At 43.8% G+C, this 18,362-nt stretch overlaps 2 protein-coding genes across 3 annotated transcripts in view; one reads left to right on the forward strand and one right to left on the reverse strand.

Moving 5' to 3' along the window:
- Nucleotides 1-736: 736 nt before the first annotated feature.
- On the forward strand, nt 737-6,834 carry SAP30 (Sin3A associated protein 30). The gene is made up of 4 exons (XM_056489559.1): nt 737-1,293; nt 2,345-2,467; nt 5,057-5,155; nt 6,499-6,834. Exons 1-4 carry the CDS (start codon nt 985-987, stop codon nt 6,619-6,621), a joined length of 654 nt encoding a protein of 217 aa, XP_056345534.1. The 5' UTR covers nt 737-984; the 3' UTR covers nt 6,622-6,834.
- A 2,081-nt stretch (nt 6,835-8,915) lies between these two features.
- Nucleotides 8,916-18,362, reverse strand: part of SCRG1 (stimulator of chondrogenesis 1) — a 73,599-nt gene continuing 64,152 nt past the window's right edge. Inside the window, exons 1-3 of one of the 2 annotated variants that reach the window (XM_056489561.1) lie at nt 16,426-16,505; nt 11,604-11,910; nt 8,916-10,103 (exon numbers count right to left, since the gene is read on the reverse strand). In XM_056489561.1, the coding sequence (XP_056345536.1) occupies nt 10,049-10,103; nt 11,604-11,884 (336 nt within the window). In that variant the 5' untranslated portion in view covers nt 11,885-11,910; nt 16,426-16,505 and the 3' untranslated portion in view covers nt 8,916-10,048. Of the gene's footprint in view, nt 10,104-11,603; nt 11,911-16,425; nt 16,506-18,362 lie in introns of those variants that run through there. The other variant, XM_056489560.1, reaches the window with a different exon arrangement.

Here is an 18,362-nt window from a genome sequence, read left to right on the forward strand (position 1 = left end):
CGGCGGCTGCGCTGCGGCTCCCGGGGAGCTCCGGGGAGCAGGCGGAGGGGCAGCGGCGCCGGACACAGCCCGGCCGGACGGAGCTGCCGCCCATGGCCGACAGCAAGCGGGAATTAGAGGAGGCGGCGAGGCAGGGAGGGGAGAGGCCAAGGCGGAAGGCAGGAGACAGACTATGCGGAACGAGCAGCCCGAGCAGTGCCGGCTCCGGCTAAAACCCCAGAGCGAGAACAAGTGACCGGGGGAGCTGCTGCGGCACGGGAGGCGCCGCCGAGAGCCGGGCGGAGGCGGCCGGCCGCGTCGCTGGGAGCGCGGGTACGCGCCCGGCCGGGCCGGCGGCAGCCCCGACCCTCGGCACCCTCGGCCGCCCTTTCACACCCGGCCGCGGAGCCGCCGGGGAGGCGCGGAAGGGGGAAACAGAGGCTGACGCACGGGGCTCTTTAAAGATGGGCTGAGCCGCTGCCGCCGCTATCGCACGGCGGGCCCGGCCTGCAGGCGGGAGGGAGAGGGATCGGAGCGAAACAAGGAGCGGCTGTCGTAACGCATCCGCATCCCGGCTGCCGCATCCCGGCTGCCGCCGCCGTGCGGGGCCCGGGCGCTGCGGCGGCGGCGGGGCAGAACTGCGGTTCCCGTGGGGCCGCGCGCGGCAGCCGGCATGCGCGGCGGGGCGGGGCGGGGCGGGGAGCGGGCAGGTTGCTGTTGTTACATAGGAAACAGCTGAAGAGTCTCCACATGACAGGGGGGGAAGGAGGAAGTGGGGTGGCCCGCGGGGCTCCGCCGCCGCTCCGGTAGTCGCGGGGTTTGGTAGCGGGGAGAGCCCTTCGCACAACGCGCGGGCTGACCGCCCTCGAGGGCGGACTTGCGTCCCGGCGCCGCCGCTGAAGGGAGGCGGGCGGGGAGCGGGCAGCCCCCCGCCGGGCCGCGGCGCCGCGCCGGGGAAGTTTGGTGCGGGGCGGGATCCCGCCGGCCGCGGCGGTGGCGCCGGGTATGAACGGCTTCGCCCCCGAGGAGGTGCCGCAGCGCGGGGCAGAGCCCGCCGCCGCGGCGGTGCTGGGCAGCGCGGGCTCCGCCGTGGAGGTGCCGCCGCCGCCGGCGCCGCCGGGGCTGGGTCCGGGTCCGGCCGCCGCCGCGGGCTCGGCGGGCGGCGGGTGCGCGGGCGGCCCCGGGGCCGGGCAGCTGTGCTGCCTGCGGGAGGAGGGCGAGCGATGCGGCCGCGCCGCCGGCAACGCCAGCTTCAGCAAGCGCATCCAGAAGAGCATTTCGCAGAAGAAGGTGAAGATCGAGCTGGACAAGAGCGTAAGTCCGCGAGGGGAGGACGCGGCGGGGCGGGCGGACAAAAGCGGCCGGTAGGTCGCTGCGTCCGTGTCTTAGTTGCTTGGGGGACTTTTAACCAAGTTTGGTGGGGGAGGAGGGGTGTTTGGCGGCGGGGAAGTGTTCGTTCCCCCTCCCCAGCTCTTTCCCGTAGCGCAGCCGAGTTTGGCTGGCGCGGCAGGAGCGCTGCCAGGGAGTCCCTGCGGGCGGGGGGCAGCGCCCGCCTGTGCTGCCCGTTCCCGGGGTGCCCTCTGGAGCCGGGGCACCGCCGGCGTGTGCCCCCATGGCCGGAGCGGGCTGAGCCTGCGTGGCTCCCGGCGCGCTAGTTTGTGTGTGCTGCTGGCGAGGGCCGCGCTCGCCGCCCCGCCTCGTGTTGCAGCGCCGCACGTCTCCCGTGCCGCTTTATCTTCCGCTCGGCGGCCATCGGGCCCCGCGGCTCGGCTCGGCTCGGCTCGGCCGGGCGGGGCGGGGGCCGCCGCCTCCCAGCGCGCCCGGGAGCCATGCGGGAGAGCGCCCGCCCCTGCGGAGGGCAAGGCGGCTGCGGTGTGGGGAGCCCGGGGGAGCCGGAGGGAGTCCGGGCCGGCTGTGCAGCCCTGGCGCTGCCCCTGCGCTCTTCTGCCCTGAAAGCACGGCTGGAGCGCGCCGGCATCGCCCAAAGCGCGCAGACCCCCACCGAGGGCAAACTTGTTAGAAAGAAAGAAAGTAAAAATAAGTGTGTTGCGTGACCGCGCCGGGTAGCGGAAGTAAAACAAGAAGGGGAGGATATAGCTGGGGAAACGAGAGGCGTCTCGTAGCCCTGCGGAGAACAACTGGAGCTTGTTGTGTGTGCGTGCTGGCCGGGGGAGGGAGGCAGGGCTGTGTGCGCGGCTTCGGAGCAGCACAGCGCTCTCCCCGCTTAGATGAAACCAGCAGAAAAGCCGCCCCAGCGCAGCCGGTGTGGCTGGGAGTGCTGGAGGGTTGTCTGTCTACGTGCACGCTGCAGGCTGGGAGATGCGCTACGTGGGTTTGATTGGAACACGCCGTTTTATCCTTCTAGGCGAGGCATCTGTACATTTGTGACTTCCACAAAAATTTAATTCAGAGTGTGAGAAACAGAAGAAAGAGGAAAGGCAGCGATGATGATGGTGACTCACCAGTGCAAGACATCGACACTCCAGAGGTAGCTAAACAGTTGATTTTTTTTTTTTTCCCCGAGTTGTTGTGTTAAGCTTCTTAATGATACTGAGTGTGCACCAACACCACTCTCCCACTTTTACAGCTCACCTTTCCTGTGGGTAGGGGAAGATTCTTGATTTGCACTGTTCTTAATATAACAGAATTTTGTAGCACTTGATCTGATGAAATGGTGCAGAGTACAATAAAAAGAGTCTGATGGTTCTCTCAGCAATCTGCTGTTTCCAGCATCCTCTCCTGCTTAGTGCTTTGCCACATACCATCGAACTCTTATCTTTTGCAGGAGCTGACAACCCGAATAGAATTGCACATAGTGCTTGGGATATAAGTGCTTCTCTGTCCTGTCCCTCCAAACCTTTCTTTTGTGCTAAATGTATTGCAGATGGCTCTTGGCAATTAGTCCATTGCCTTAGTCACTTTAAACACTGAGAGTTTAATGATGGTAGCTTTGTTTCTGCCCCACTGGGGGGGAAAGAGCCATTTGGGGAGCTCTACTATGAAGGAGTAGAGAGAAATACGGTGTATTTTCAACCTGTTTTCTCCCCGACACACCAGTGAAACGTTACCCATTAAAATAAGGAAACTAAAGCGTTCAACTTTTTTCGTAGTGTAATGGGTTGTCTTGAACATAAGGCTGTCTCTTTCTTTCACGTGCTCTGGGTTATTTCTGCTACAGCGTTGCTTAGCAGGTGCTCTGCAGCGTGTTAGTTTTGAGCAGAGGCTGCTATGCCTTCGGTCCCTTCTGAGAGGGGTTGTTAAAACATTCTTCAGGAATTGCTCTGTAAGTGTTAATTTAATGGCATCCTTATGGTCAGCATCTGCAGATAACAGCAAGTAAGTGAGGAAACTTTGTGCAGGAATCTGCCTTTAGGCACGAGGCTCCATCCTGAAGGCTCTGGCTAAGAGGATTTTAGGAGATTGAAAGCAGTTTGATGCTGGGTGGTGTTGTCTGTCTGTTAAATATCTGAGATTGTTTGCATCTTGGAAAGTTCTGTCTAAAGCTAGTGCTGTGAGTGACTTCAGGTAGCTCTGTGACACTGTGTAATTGCAGCTCTCCTGGAAGCCTGTTTTGTTTTCTTATGCCAGGATTATAAAACATGTCTCAACTGATGGATATCTCCAGAATAAGAAAACAAGCTTTTTTTTCTTAACAGTATTACTACAAAAAAAAAAACAACTGGGCACTGTTTTTGAGGAGTGTCAGCTGGCTGTTTGGACAAGGGCAGTACATTCATTCCTTGTAATTACTGTATGCCTTAGATACTTGTTTGCCCTTAACCACCTTTGTTTTCGATTATTACTCAGTTTGCTAAGGAAAAAAAGCATCATTCTTCTGAAGAGTTGTAAGGCTCTCCTGCTTCCATCTCAGTCATGACCATCTTTACTGATTGGAAATTATTCCTGCAGGAAGAAAAGAAACTCCTGCAGTACTTGTAGCTTCTGGGGCTTGGTGAAAAGCTGCTGCTCCTCCTTGGCATGATGCTGCAAGGGTGGTGTCCCCACTGTGACTTGGGAAGTGGAATTGAATGCCATGCAAACTTTAGAAACACGAAGGATACCATCCTTTATCATGCAAGGCAGCCTCACTTCGAGTCTGGCCAGGTTGCCAAGCGTGCAGTAGCACTGCTGTTTTACGTGTTCTGCAGTGAGGCTGTTAAATGAATTTAAAGCAAATGCCTTCATCCATCTTTAATGCAGTGAGTTTGGAGGATACTGTTGTAATTGAACTGACCTAATAGTATTTCTCATTCAGCCTGCTTTCTGAGCTTGCTCTCCCACTCAGTCATCTGATTAAGCTTTCTCAGGTTGTCAGGGAGGATGGGAGGGTAAGCTGTTGCTGGGAGAAGTGACTGATCAGAGTACATAGGATTCAAAACTGACGGAGTACTGGATTAAGGCTGTGTATTTGTATCCCTGAGAGGACTTTGTGTAATTCTCTCCACTGTTGACTGACACTGAGAAAGGGTTTTGGACATTTATGCCCATGCACATAACTCCTGCATTTTGCTTGTGTAGCAGGGATACATTTGGAGAGCAAGAGCAGTTGTTTTCTTTTCTCACCTCAAGCCAAGAGTGCTTGTGCTCTAGACTTTGCCCTGATTCTAATACGTTCTCTTTCATGGTGCAGATGTGCTGTGTCTTGTATGTAATCTACATAAGATTCAATGGCAGAAATCACAATATAGGGGCCTCCTTTGAATCAGTATCTTCATAGATGTTAGATGAAAGTTGCTATTGGGCTTTGTGTTGCCATACTGGACCTGGGAAGCAAGCAAAACCCCAGAGTGGACTAAAGTACAATAGTGAGTTTGTAACACTGTCCACAGCTAAAGGGAGGTAGAGGCATGCTCAGTAACAACAAAATGCCCTTAAACTGAGCTGGGCTATTTTCCTTTCTGCTGGAAGGTTTGTTTTTTGTCAAAATGACATCTGCTGAGCTGACTGTTTACACTTGCGTATCTGTCAGTTTCCAAAATGTTTTTGTGAGGGGAACTATTAATGACTGATTTTCTATTTTTTTTTTTTTTCAGTTGTATTAGATTGTTTTCTTCCCCTTCCCCCTCTTTTCTTCTAGGTTGATTTATATCAGTTACAAGTAAACACACTTCGAAGGTACAAAAGACACTTCAAGCTACAGACCAGACCAGGACTTAACAAAGCACAGCTTGTTGAAGTATGTATGAGTGTTTCCCATAATAGAAAATGCAACTTGCTGTGGCATGTGGTTTTCTATGCACTGTGATCCTTGCATAAAGTGCCTGTATAATCTGGATTTTAGGAGAACAAAAGGGAGCTGCTTATCTAGCTTCCTTCATTGGCCACAGCTCCTGAGCCAAGTAAATCAAAAGTAAAAGCTCTTTCCAGAGGAGGGACTCTTCACTTCCAAAAGGAGTGTGTGCTGCTTAAAAACACAGTGTTTAGCTGGAACAGTAATATCTTCATGCTCCTGAATATCCTAGAATCATGGATTTATTCTGTCTGTGCATCAGTCACAGCTTCACCTGAAATGTCCTGCTGAAAAGAACTAGAAACTGAGAGGTGTCTATGAAGTTTTGGTGAGGTTCAGACTTTGCTTTAAAAAGCTAGTTACTGCAACCATCAGTTTCTGAATATGTAAAGTACATAAACATGAAAAAACATACTTCTGTTGGTAATTCATTCTGTTAAAACCACTGAATCTGCTGTCAGAAAACTGGAATTTTGTGGAATTTACTGTTTGTAAAAGTGCTGAAGCTGCATGTCAGTACAGCTGTATGTTAGCATCTTTGCTTTATGAGTGCAATTTTAAAGGAATTCTTTAGAGCTGCAAAGGTGCAGTCACAGCATATTGATGTAAATAAGTGGAAGAGCTGGTGATCTTAACAGGAAGGTATAGCTACTTATTTTTCACTTTTGTGCAGTGATACATTCGGCTGTATTTAAGTGCAGACACTGTTTTCATCTCTCCTTAATCTATGTGAATTAAAAGCAAGACTCTAAAAGTCTTGAGTGTTCTCAGGGCTGAACTGTAAAAGATTAGTCCTGCTGCCACTAAGTGTAAGAATGCAAAATCAGCCTTCCATTTTCTTATATGTAGGTTAGCTCTTGAATTAGCAGGACTGTGATTTGGAAAAGCACAAGCAGTTTTTGTCCTTCAAAGCTGGTGTTTCAAAGGGTCTGCTTTAGGTACATGGATAGCTAAAGGAATGGTACTTGCACTAGGTTATTCCAATGTTGCATGGTGTGCATGGGCAAAGCTGCTTCTGCCACATGCTTGATTTGACTGACCTGCAGGTATTTGTGAGCCATGGCCACAGAGCTTCCTTAATGTACAGTACATTTGATCCCCTGTAATCTGTCCTGGCATACCATGGACACTGCTCTAGTTGTTACTGAAAGACTTCTGAAGAGAGGGAACATTTCCTTATTTTCTAAGCTTCTTTGTCTGTCTCTTAAGCTTTAATGTAGTACGTTTAAATTTGAATCTTAAGTTTTTGCATGTAAGAGTGATTATTTATTTGCATTCTTCCTTTATAGATAATTGGCTGCCATTTTAGGACAATTCCAGTGAATGAAAAGGACACCTTAACATACTTCATCTACTCAGTGAAGAATGACAAGAACAAACCAGATCTAAAGATGGATAGTGGGGTTCATTAGGCAGAAAAGGTTGGGACTGAGACTCAAGATTGCAAATCAAAAGACTGAGATTTTGTTGATATGCAAAAGATTTCTTTGTAACTTTTTCTCCTGAGAGAGTTTGTCTGTTTTATTTTTCATAACCTTGCTGATTTGTTTGAAAACCATCTCTTATGAAACAAACTTCCTCAGCAAAAGTATTTTAAATAAATATCACTGATATTGTTGCTCAAATGGGTGTGTCTGTAATTTTCATGGGTTGGACTCAATCCTGACAGGTCCCATCCAGCTCAGCATATTCTGTGATTCTATGATACTTGTACCTAATAGTTAAGCTTTGATGAACTATGTAATAATACTAAAATATTTTTCACTTAAAATGTGCCAAGGATATATTTATAAATGTACCTCAAGTGCTCAGATGCAATGCCTTGAAAAAAAAAAGAAGCTGTAGCAGACTTGGTAATAGGTTCTTTTCCTAAGGTTAAAAGGCTTTAAGTGTCAGTTCTGTTCTTAGCTGGGCAGAAATGGCTGAATAACACTTTTTATTTTTTCCCCTTTGGAAACAAAAACTGGAGGATTTTCTGATTTGTTTATTATTTTGTCAGTGCTGTGATATGTGCTTCCAAGCACTGAGGCCTTCCTGCTCCTATATTAAAATGGAAAAAAATGCAGCTCTGGCATCTCAAAGCTGTAAGAACAGATGAAGAGACTGCTGCAGCTTACTGTGCTGAGAAATCCTTGGATTTGGTAAGAAATCCTTTACCTGCTGACTTCTCCATTGGTCTGCATGGACTGCTGCTAAGAGCTTAATTGGAGAGTGAGAGTCAAGCCTGTGTGGGGTCAGTACAGTCTCTTCTGACAGGCACACTGTTTCTTTTTCATTGCATGGGTTAGCTCAGGCCTGTTTAAAAGAACAACACTCAATAAACCCCAAACTTATGGTAACTTATGGAAAATGATATCCAACAATACTTAGGCTTTTAATTGATTGTCTTAGGAAATTCTGGTGTTGAAGATATTATGAATGACTTGTATTGTCAATTATTGTGCCAATCTAAATGTGTGGTGTATGGAATATAATTTCTGCTTAAAGCTGTGCACATAAAAAGCTGAGGGAAAATAGTTTTCATCTTAAAGCTGAGGAGGACACGGCTTCAGTTTGTTCAGTTAGCATTCAATGCAACTACTAAACTTATCAGATGTTGATAAGCTTTTTTTTAATTTAGGAAAAATGAGAAAGCAGTATGTCCATGATCTAATCTGCTTGATGTTGATCTTCAGAGTTTTTTTGAAAATTACTACTCTGCTGGCATCAGTACAACTAAGATGCTTCACTTTGCTTTTTTTGACCTGTGATGCTTGCATAGAACTGAATGATGATAAACCCCAACCTCAACCTGGCTGCTTTCCCAGTATCTCTCTCTCAGTGGTATGATTTCTTTCACTTGTACTGCTTTATGTATTTCCACAATACAGTTCTGCAGTGCTGGCCTAAGTTCAAGACAGTGATATCTAGCTAGTGACAGCTAAAATTGGTGCTCCTTTGAAGGTACATTTTTTATGCCCATTTAACTACACAGACTGTCAATTTGGTTACTAAATGCCCTTTGCACACATTCAAGCTTCTTACCTTCCAAGTGTGACTTTCATGAATAGCCAGGGAACCTAGCAATGGATAGGACATCCAAAGGATAAAGAGGTTTTTTTTTTTCTGAGTGCATGACAGGGTTGAATGTTCTCACCTAGGCCTGGCAGGACCTGTAGAAGAAGCTGTGTGAGTGTGGAGAGAAACATGAATCAAGTTTTTATGGAAAGTCAGTCTTTAGGTAGTAGCTTAAGTGACCCTATCTTGCTGCATGGGGAAAGCAGAAAGTTTTGCTCCAGTGGATTGTGGATTTTCCAGGAGTCAAGGAAGAAAGATAACTGAAAGCCACCAACTTTAGTACCCAGCTTTGTATCTGCCTTAAATTTTTTTGCTATGGCTGCTTTGCAAAGCTGTGAATGCCAGGCATATGCAACATGATTCTTGTAGAAACTAGATGGCACAAACAACAGAAGTTAACATGCCCTAGAAGCTTGTAGAGGACTTTACACAAGAGCACATACCATCAGTTTGTTGTTTTTTGCAGAGTGCTGACAATATTTTCACTGGGTTGCCAGATTTATGGGGTTTATTTTTACTATCAATTGATTATTTGGTAGGAAGCCCAAATTAATCTGCTTGAATAATTCTACAAACAAAAAAAAAAAAAAAAGCCTGGTGACACAAGCTGTTCAACAGTCAGTAGGGCAAAAATAGTGCAGACAGATTTACTTGAAATATTTATTGTTGGCTGTGTATAATCATCCCCTCACCCGGTATCCAACCAGTTTACAGTCATGGTAATATTTCATACTGACACATGAGGCACGTGTGGTGAACTGGTGGTATCAGTTTGGATTACTAAGTGAACAATGCATTTTTTTGAGAAGATTGCACAGCTCCTTCAGTACTGCACACTTTCCATGTGACTGACTTAAAATTTTGTGGTCACCTCTCAACACCTGCCAATACAGATTGCCATATAACAAAAAATGTCAAATGTCAAAAATTTATGTCTTTTTGTGTCTGTCTCAGATCTCAATACCTCTTGAATATTCAGATGATTATCTCTGTGTTTTCTGTAGCTATTGCCTAAAATAGGCTATAGCCTAAAAAAGACAGCATTTTAAATTAATTTTGCAGTACTGTATTTCAAATAGAGCTTGATTTAAAAATCTGTTGTTCTAATATTTTTAAATATTGAATGCTAAGATTAAGCAATTTAAAGGTTTAGAGATTGTATAGTCAAGGCACGTTAGACATAAGTGTACTTTAGTACTATTAATGTAAATTTTTACTATTATTTTTATTCCAGTGAAATACTTTCAAATATGGAAATGCACACCTTTTGTATGTGCATATATTCTAAAATGCCTAAACAGAACACGGGAGCCTCTCTTCAGAAGTGCCAGGGACTGAGTGGCTTCAGCTTAAAATGGCATTAAAAGTGTGATGGCAATAATGGAATAGGAAGCTGCACTGCCATGAGTTGCTCTGAGAGTCATGTTCCTAACAACATGGAGGCTTAGGCTTGAAGTTTCTTTGTCCAAACAAGTGTGCTGAGTAAGTAGAGTTATGCTTTTTGCTGGGGAATGCATATTAGGATACATTAAGAGCTTATACAGTCTGTTAAACCATGGAAATGGCTTTATGGAAATTAGCTACCAGATTTGAAAAGAAAACTTCTTACATATTTGATATTCCATAAAGGTAGAGAAAGGAAGTTCTTTCTACAGTGTAAAGTGAGGCAGTGACTTGTGGTTAGAAAGGAAGGGTTTTTTTGTGGTGATAGTTTTGTTTTTCCCTCTGAAAACATTATTACATGATTGTAGAATGTTTGTTATCTTCACTTGCAGACTTGATTCACTGACGGTTGCAGGGGATCACAAACGATATCTTTGTTCCAAAGAAAATATCCCTGAAAAATAGCATCACATATTTAAACAGTTAGATCATTGGTTTATTGGAGCTTTAACATGGCATGCATTTCCCATTGTGGGTATTTTTTAGCATGTATCATGGTATATGTGGGATTAACTGTGTTTGTGGGATGTTTTTCCAGCAATGCAAATGCAAGTGCAGGTCTGGATGAAGATTCTACCTCTGCTGACCTGCTGTGAGAGCAATGGCAGAACTTCCATTGGCTGACCAGGTTGCAGAACTCCACCCTGGTATTTTAACTTTGAGAAAAAAAGCTCACCAAATAGATTATATTATGAAAATAAAGGACTTTGGCATGTGCACACATACTGTTTTTTAGTGCAGTTTGTCCTGAGAGCATGGATGAAAAGCAGGTCTTGTGTACCTCAGGATGATGGAAGGAATATTTTCTTCTGTATTTGTATCAAAGGAAGAGTTTTTACTATGCTGCTCAAAGGTTGAAGCTAGAGACCCAAAGTGTGCTTCAGGATGAGGACACCATATCTGGTTTTAGGGAACCAGAAAGATGAAAATCTTACTTAAACCCTGCTCTCAGTTTGAATATGAGATTTTTAGCTTTAGAATCCCACTTGGTTCAACTTGAGTTCCCTACAGAAGTGCTGAAAAGTTTCCTTTATTAGATTTTAGTGGACTTGAGGAATGAGTGTTAAGAGGAGCACATATAAAAATAATTTTTGCTTGCCTATATAATGCCATCACATTTTGGTGCCTCTGAAGTATTAGTAAGTTTTGAATTTTTGGTATTTCTAATTCAAATTTACTGAAGAAAAGATGTTGCTGAAAAGCTGAATGAAATAATACCTCTTAATACATTTTATTACCTAAAACCAGTATGGGCTGATGGTGTTTATTTAACTCAGTTATGTTCTTTCTATGTAACAACAAAAACCCCATGTTCAGTGAGAAATTCACTGTTCAACTTTGTCAGCAGTGTGAGCAAGCCAGGGAGGTGTTGCTGTTCTTGTGCTCAATTTTTGCTTTCACAGGTGTGAACCCCTGTGCCCCTCCTTTGCTTTTCTGCTTTTACCATCTATTTTTACAGAATTTCTTGTTTAACTGACACATGTGCACTTTAGAATAGCAATACAATTCCCTTCCATGGAACAGAAATCAAATGGGATTGTTTTGTGGTCCTGAAAACATCTTCATTGCAAAATGCTGTGAATAAGGGTTTGATGTAGTTATTCTTAGTTTAGATCAAACAGAGGAGTCAGAACTTGGGTGATTCAAATGCTGAAGTCCCTCTAAATAGGACAGGCAGGTTTATAAAATATGCTAAGCAAGTCTTAGGTGAGCCCCTGAAAAACAAATCCTCAAAACTGACAATAACAGAAAATTTGCTATATCTTGATACCATTTCAAGCCATCTGAAGTGACGGATTTCTTTAAAATGATAGCTTATTCTGCTTGTGGAAACTGAAATGATGGGAGTATGGTGGGCAGTTATGAAGTTTACATGAAATGGGTGTGATCTTACTTTGGGCAGCAGAGCAATTGGTTGAGGTTGCAGTAGCAGATGACCTCACAGCCCTTCCCTTCCCAGAAGTGGTCCTGCAGCCCACCCGGGACGTGCCGGAGGCCGTGGCTGCTCCCGGGGATGCCGTGGCTGCTCCCGGGGATGCCGTGGCTGCTCCCGGGGATGCTGTGGCAGCTGTGCCCCTCGAGGGGCCTCTTGTAACAGGCAGGGCGCTGGGAAGGCACTGCAGGGATGCCCTGGAGGGTGCTCAGCAGCAGCAGCAGCACTGAGACCATCTTCATTTCTGCCAGGCTCCCACAGCAGGGTGCTAAAGAGAAACGAGGTACGTGACACAGGTGTTGCTGCTGTGAACAGACCTCTCTCCCTGATTTGCTTTCTGCATGGTGTTTTTCTTTCCTGTGAAGTTTTGGTCATCTGAGCCCCAGTGCTGGAGAGTGTTCTCTCCTAGGAGGTAAATAATATTGCAGCAGAATTGACATTCATTACTTTCTGTACAACCTTGGGAATCCTTTCATTGGGAATTGAGGCTTCTGATGCTGGCAATTTTGTTGTTTCTGTGGCCTCTCACCTTGAGAAAATTGCTCTGAGCTGGCTGTGTTTTCTTGGTGGTGTAAGTGATTGAATCGATTGCTACCAAACCAGGGGAGATGTCTGGGGGTGTGTCCTTGCCTTCCTGGCCACTTTGCCTGTCAAAACAAGAGTCACATAAAATAAATGCTATCCTTCCCCATCAAAGCTGTGGGAAAACTGCTTACTGATTGAATGCTGTGTCATGGGCTGTGTGAGAAACTGAGGCATTAAGGACCTGTCTGCAGAGGTGCTGCTGTGCTGGGCTCTGGAATGATGCAGCATTATGGAGAATCTTCTTTATTTGGTTTGTTTAGTACTGAACTGCTGAGTTAAGTCGTGCTACTGGATGTCCTTTAACTGGTTTTTTAGAGGTGGGATAAATTATCCCTTGCAAAACTCTCCTGCTGATCTCTAGGGTTTTCATCATTTTGTTCATTGTGAGCTCTGCTGTTCTGTGCTGCTTTGCACAGCCTGACCTTGTCACAAAGCTTTGCATCCTTGAACTTGCATTCACTTTTAAATTAGGCTTTTGAACAATGTTTGAACTGAGCTTTTATTGGTATTAGGAGAGTGAGGTTTTTTTTTTTACCTTTTCCTGTGCTCAAACAAGATGGATCTGTTATCTTAACTGAATTTAAATAGGAGTTCTGCTCTGAAAATGAGCCTAGAGAATGACCAGCTCTGCCCAGCACTCTCCCTGTGTGCTCATTATTTTGTTTGTGTAAGACTTAAGGAAGACTTTGCTGTCCTTCATCTTGCTGGCACTTTGGAATTCATGCCCTGACACGATGTTATGGGCCAGCCCTGATCTTCCATGTGGGACCAAAAATTAGAATGGGCTAACCCAAATAAAACAAGGTGTAAAGCAATCAAAGACTATCAAAGGTGAAGTTAAGATGGTGGAGCTATTATCTAGATAAGGAAAAAAAATGAAGTATGCCAGTTGTAGATGTGACTATAATATGGGTTACTTTGTAAAATTCTTGAGATCACCCTTGAAAAATAAACAGTAAACTTTTAATATATAAATCTACAGTATTGTTTAGTCATTATTCTCAGGTAGTGTACTTGCCACCTTAGCCATCTTATCTTCAATTTCTTCAGCCAATGAATAAAATGCCATGTAAGAAAATCTGGAAATTGAGATTCATATTAGGGATAAAATACAACACCTCAAAGCTTTTTGGTTAGTTATTTTTATATTTAAACTTGGTGTTTTTTTAGCATCAGTAGCCAAATAAAGTACTAAAAAGTGGCCAATATATTAAAGAACATGAGTAAAGTGAGAATAAGCTCTTCTGTGGTTTTTTTGGCTTCTGTTGTAGAAGCAAAAATCATTGAATAATTCCTTTTAGTCTCCATGAACTTGTATGGGAACTTTTGAATAGAAGACTCCTATAAAGCATTATTAATGGAGCCTTGGGGATCTATTTTTAATTACCTCAGAGTGCAGTATTCAATAACATATTGTCTTTATTAGTTTTAGTCCTCAAAACTACTACCCAAATAAAGTCAACATTGTTCTAACCTTGCCTGGTGTTTTTTAGACTTGAGTGAAGAATCTGTATTATTATATTTATGGTTTTACTTTGTAGGAGTATAAACACTTTAGTTATGAGAGTTCTGCTCAGAGAAGTCTAATGCTTAAAGAGAAAAAAATTGTTTATACTATTTCTAGATAAATGCCAGTGTCAGGGATTACAATTTAATCCTCTGTTCAAACAGTTGAGCTTAATGAAGTATTTAATAGAAGAAAAATTCCATTAAATAGAAAATTAGGAAGCAGGGGGTTTATGCCTTTGTTTCCTGTGGTTGGATTATTCTGTGTTCTACTGAGGATGAGGCATTCATGACACCTTGCTCTTGTGAACTTTTTTTTTTTAAATTTTTAATAATTTCAAGTGATCTTTTTCTTCTTGGAGTTCAGCTGAAATGCTCATTTGAATCTGTTGCCAGCTGCCTATCTCCTCAAAATTTGTAGGAATTCACTTCCTGAAAATAGGCATATTCTCTATATATACACTGTCAAATTGCTAGATCATGACCTAAAGTTTTTAGAGTGATTCTGTAGTTCACTATTTGCCTTGAAAAATAATAGGATATTGCTGCAATGTGTCATCAGGAGGGTTTCTATGGGTGGGTGCCAAAATCAGTATTAGCAGAGTCAGCATGCTGGACAGCAATGGATAGACAGCTGCTCTGCCCAGCTATGCATCTTACCTATGATAAACACTGTTATTATTCAGAAAAAATATTATAATTTTGGTTCTGCCTAAATATTTCCTTCAGGTTTTGGGTTTTAATAAGTTGGGTTTGTTTTTTTTTTTTGTTTTTGTTTTTTTGTTTTTTTTTTTTTGTTTTTTTTTTTGTTTTTGTTTTTGTTTTTTTGTTTTTTTGTTGTTTTTTTTTTCAGATCAAAGCCAAACAGAAACTTTTTGTTCAAAGACCTTTCTTCAAACAGGTATTTCTTTCCTGGGGGAGAGAGAACGGTCCCTATTTGCAAATGTAAGATTGCCAAGGAGCTGAAGTGTTTCATCAGCTCCCTGCACAGATCAGTGTGGGTAAACTCATCACACCTTTCAGATGCAGCATCTCTGTCTCACAAACTGCTGCAGCTTCTCATCCTGAGTGCTGTTGAACAGATGTTGGAGTGTCACTGTGATTGCCTAGGTAAAGAACAGAGCTATATGTGCATGCTTATTTCAAAATGAGTGTTGAAGGCATTGTCTGCTTTTGCACAGCACTGAAGATAGGCTTCTCTCACAAAGCAAATCAGGAAAATGCAGTGAACAAATCCAGTTACAAATGTGGCTCAAGGACTCATTCATAGATAGCAAGCATCCTCTAACATTTTCTTATTTTATAAAACCTTCTGAAAAGATAGCAATGCCAGGCATGCTAAGCCTGACCAGCTTGCTCTATCAAGATTTTATAATTTCAAATTCTAGCAGGAGTAAAGCCATCTAAAAATACCAAAAATGAGCTCCTTGCATTTGTGTAAGTTCTTTTCAGTTAATTATTTTGGCGTGGTGTAAGTAAGGTTTAAGACCACATGCACCTGGGAATACAAGTGCTTTGAAATAGTTTGGAGTTTTTCCTGAAGGAAAATGGTTAGTTTGGGAATATGCATGATGAGCCAGGAATTAGTGCTGTCTCTGCTTGTTCAGCTGAGAGTGCCTGAATTATCTTGTCAGGCAATTTGGCACCATCTAGTCTTCGGATCCGCTAGGTGCAGAGGTAGTCAGAGTGAAGAGAAAACCCCAAGCCTCAGCCTCCCTGTCCAAGAACAAGGAGTAACAGTTCATGAGAAGTGATAGCCTTTAAAGGTCACACAGTATCAAGTAGGAGCTCAAGTGTTAGAAATAGAGAAAACTGAGAAATGGCACAAATGTGTATTTTGGCACTTCTAGACATCCTGCGTGGTTGGGAAAATAGAAATATTTCTATGTTGGTCTATCAACCATTAAAAATGTCAATCCTTCATTAAATATACCCTTCTTTTCCTTTTAAGCAGGCTGTATTTCTAGTTGCCTAGTGTTGGAAACAAGAAATACATTAATTGGTACACTTTTGGTGTATGTTCTTTTCCAGTCTGTCCAGTGGTATGTGCCAGGTTAACAAGTTACACTTAAAAATCAAATATATATTAAAATTGTTTTACTTATTCAAAATTAAATGTATTTTGATGCTGAGTATTTAGGTGTGTTTGTGCTTGGTAGTTAGGTTTATTAGTGCACTACTAAAAATCATTACACAAGAACTGCATAACTGATAAATTGTGAAGATTTATTTCCATCAAAAAATATTCTTGAATCTATTTTGCTTGAACACTCTAAGGACAGCAGCTATTCCACTGAAGATGAATTCAGTGAATTACTGCTTTGTAACTGTCATCAATACCATGATTCTTTCCAGAAGCTGAGTTCTCATTAAACCCCATTTTGTTTTCTTTAAGACAGCAATTCATTGTGAAGACACCTCTCTCCATATTATATCGAGCCCTGGAAGGCAATATACTATATTTAGTGACTTCAGATGCTCATTTGCAGTATCCAACTTTGAAGAGAAGCAAGTAAAAGAATTATTTTGATCTGGATCCCAGCCCTGCAACTGTCTTGAATGGTACCTCGTGCCTGCAATGTAACAGCCTCTCCCAAATCTCCTTCTGCATGTTCCCATATGTATTCCTAATTCTGTAACCTGGAACTAGAAGGAACAAGTAGACAAGGATAATTTCAGGAGCAAAACCTACCTTTATCTTCTGGTTCACTCCTTTTCACTTTGTTGGCAGCTGTGTCTTTGTAGATGTACCCAGAGAGAGCTGGAGCTGGTGGGGATGAGAGGAGGGAGGCAGGGCTGGTGGGAGATGCTGTACAAGCAGCCCTTTGTTTTCCTGACTTCTGCCAGTGAGTGAGAGCCCTGCTCTCTTGTGGCCACTGCCAGCCTAGTCTTGGGGCAAAAATTTAACAATTCCCTTCCAGCAGGGAACAGTTAGTTCATCCAGGATCTGATGCAAAGGTGTCTCCTCAAAGAGCAAAGCATAACATCCAGAAAACGAGAAGAGGAAAGATCCTGTGGAAAAATTGTGTCTTGCTTGTGGAGTGTGAGCAGGCTGGGGGAATGGGAAGGAGCAATTTCCTGGGGTTGCACAGCCAGAAAAACGTGGTTTCTAAACAGGTGCCTTATTTTGCATTTGGTGGACAAGAGCAGGCCTACTCATTTATCTCATGCAGTACTTTAATTTTTGTCTTTAGGATCCTTTCAAGTTTTCTGAAACTGACATAATTAAAAAAACCCCTTAATTATTTTGACCAGTTTTAACTAGTACAGCATGCTCAGTGATGCCAAGCATCAAGTTCTTTGCTGAACAGTATTTAATCAAGAGGTAAAACATTACATTAAACACTATTTCAGAGGAAGTTATTTTAGACTAATTCCAGATTAATCAAACGATCTGGTACCATAAAAACACAAAGCAAGGATCTTAAATGGAACTGAAATATTATGTACTAATGAGAAAATAGTCTTGAGGATGAAGCATGTGTCCTGTTGCAATGTGACTCTTGTTCTGCTGTAGCCATTCTGGACCTGTTTTGTGGTGGAAACAGAGAGGGGTGATTGTTGAGCTTTAATTCTTATATTTTTCTTGTGTGCATTGTTTTGATTCTGATGTGGTGTAAGAGTTTTGTTTTCTCTATCTGTTGGGCTGCTTCCAGTGTAGAGATTTGTTAGGAGTACAGAAAGGTGCCCCTGCTCAGCTGCTTCAGTTTACAATTTGATGTCTTGGTGCTTGTTCAGTTTGATTTATTGCATGCAGAAGTGAGCTTGGGCCTCTGTAAGAGATGCATATCCCGTGTTCTGCTGCCTCAGCAAGGAGAGGGGGTGAATGGCACAGTTACTTAGAAGCAAACCTTTGGAAACTGAGCCTACCTACTCATGCTGGCCCCCTCCCACAGGATGCATGGCTGTACCACTGCCTCTAATTCTGGTGAGGAACGTGGGAAGGACATTCCCTGTGGTTACAGGCACACAGCAAGGGGAGGGAGGTGATGGCTGCAGGCAGCAGCTGTCAGAGCAGGACAGCCTTGCCTCTCCAGGGTGACAGAGTGCCTGCTGCTCCCTCTGCCCTGCTGGAGAGGTTCTCCATTCCCTGCCCTAAATGAGATGGTGGTGGTGTTCCAGGGCAGCTCTCCCTGCCAGGGGCAGCAGCAGGGCCTGGCTCTACATCAACAGGGAGAAAACTGGGAGAAGGGAGCCAGAGCAGCGTGCTGAACCGCTGGATCTGAATGCCTTTTTAGTTACTTCAAATAAATTTTGGTCTGAATAATTTGAAGTTTTTATCAGAAGGTTAAATAGAAGTGCATAACGATTACTCCTTTGCTTTCTGTTTAAGTTTTCTTGTGTTTTCCAGAGAATATATGTGTTTCCAGAATACATTTTCAGAGCCCTGTCTGGACAGCACTCCAGTGAGCTGATAGTTTTGTGTGTAAAGTAAACTATGTGAGGCATAGTTTTCTTCAGGAGAGGCCTTGCTGCATTTTGAGAAGAGACAGTTCTGACAAATGTGGTGTTTGGCTGGTGAATTTTTTTGCTCTCCTCCAGAGTTCCATGTATGATGTTTCCAGTCACTGAAAACTTCCAGGAACAAGATGAAGTATTCTCCCTTGTGATGATGCTACAGAGTAGAGA

Source organism: Oenanthe melanoleuca, chromosome 4 (genome assembly GCF_029582105.1).
Source record: "Oenanthe melanoleuca isolate GR-GAL-2019-014 chromosome 4, OMel1.0, whole genome shotgun sequence".
Taxonomy (NCBI): Eukaryota; Metazoa; Chordata; class Aves; order Passeriformes; family Muscicapidae; genus Oenanthe; species Oenanthe melanoleuca.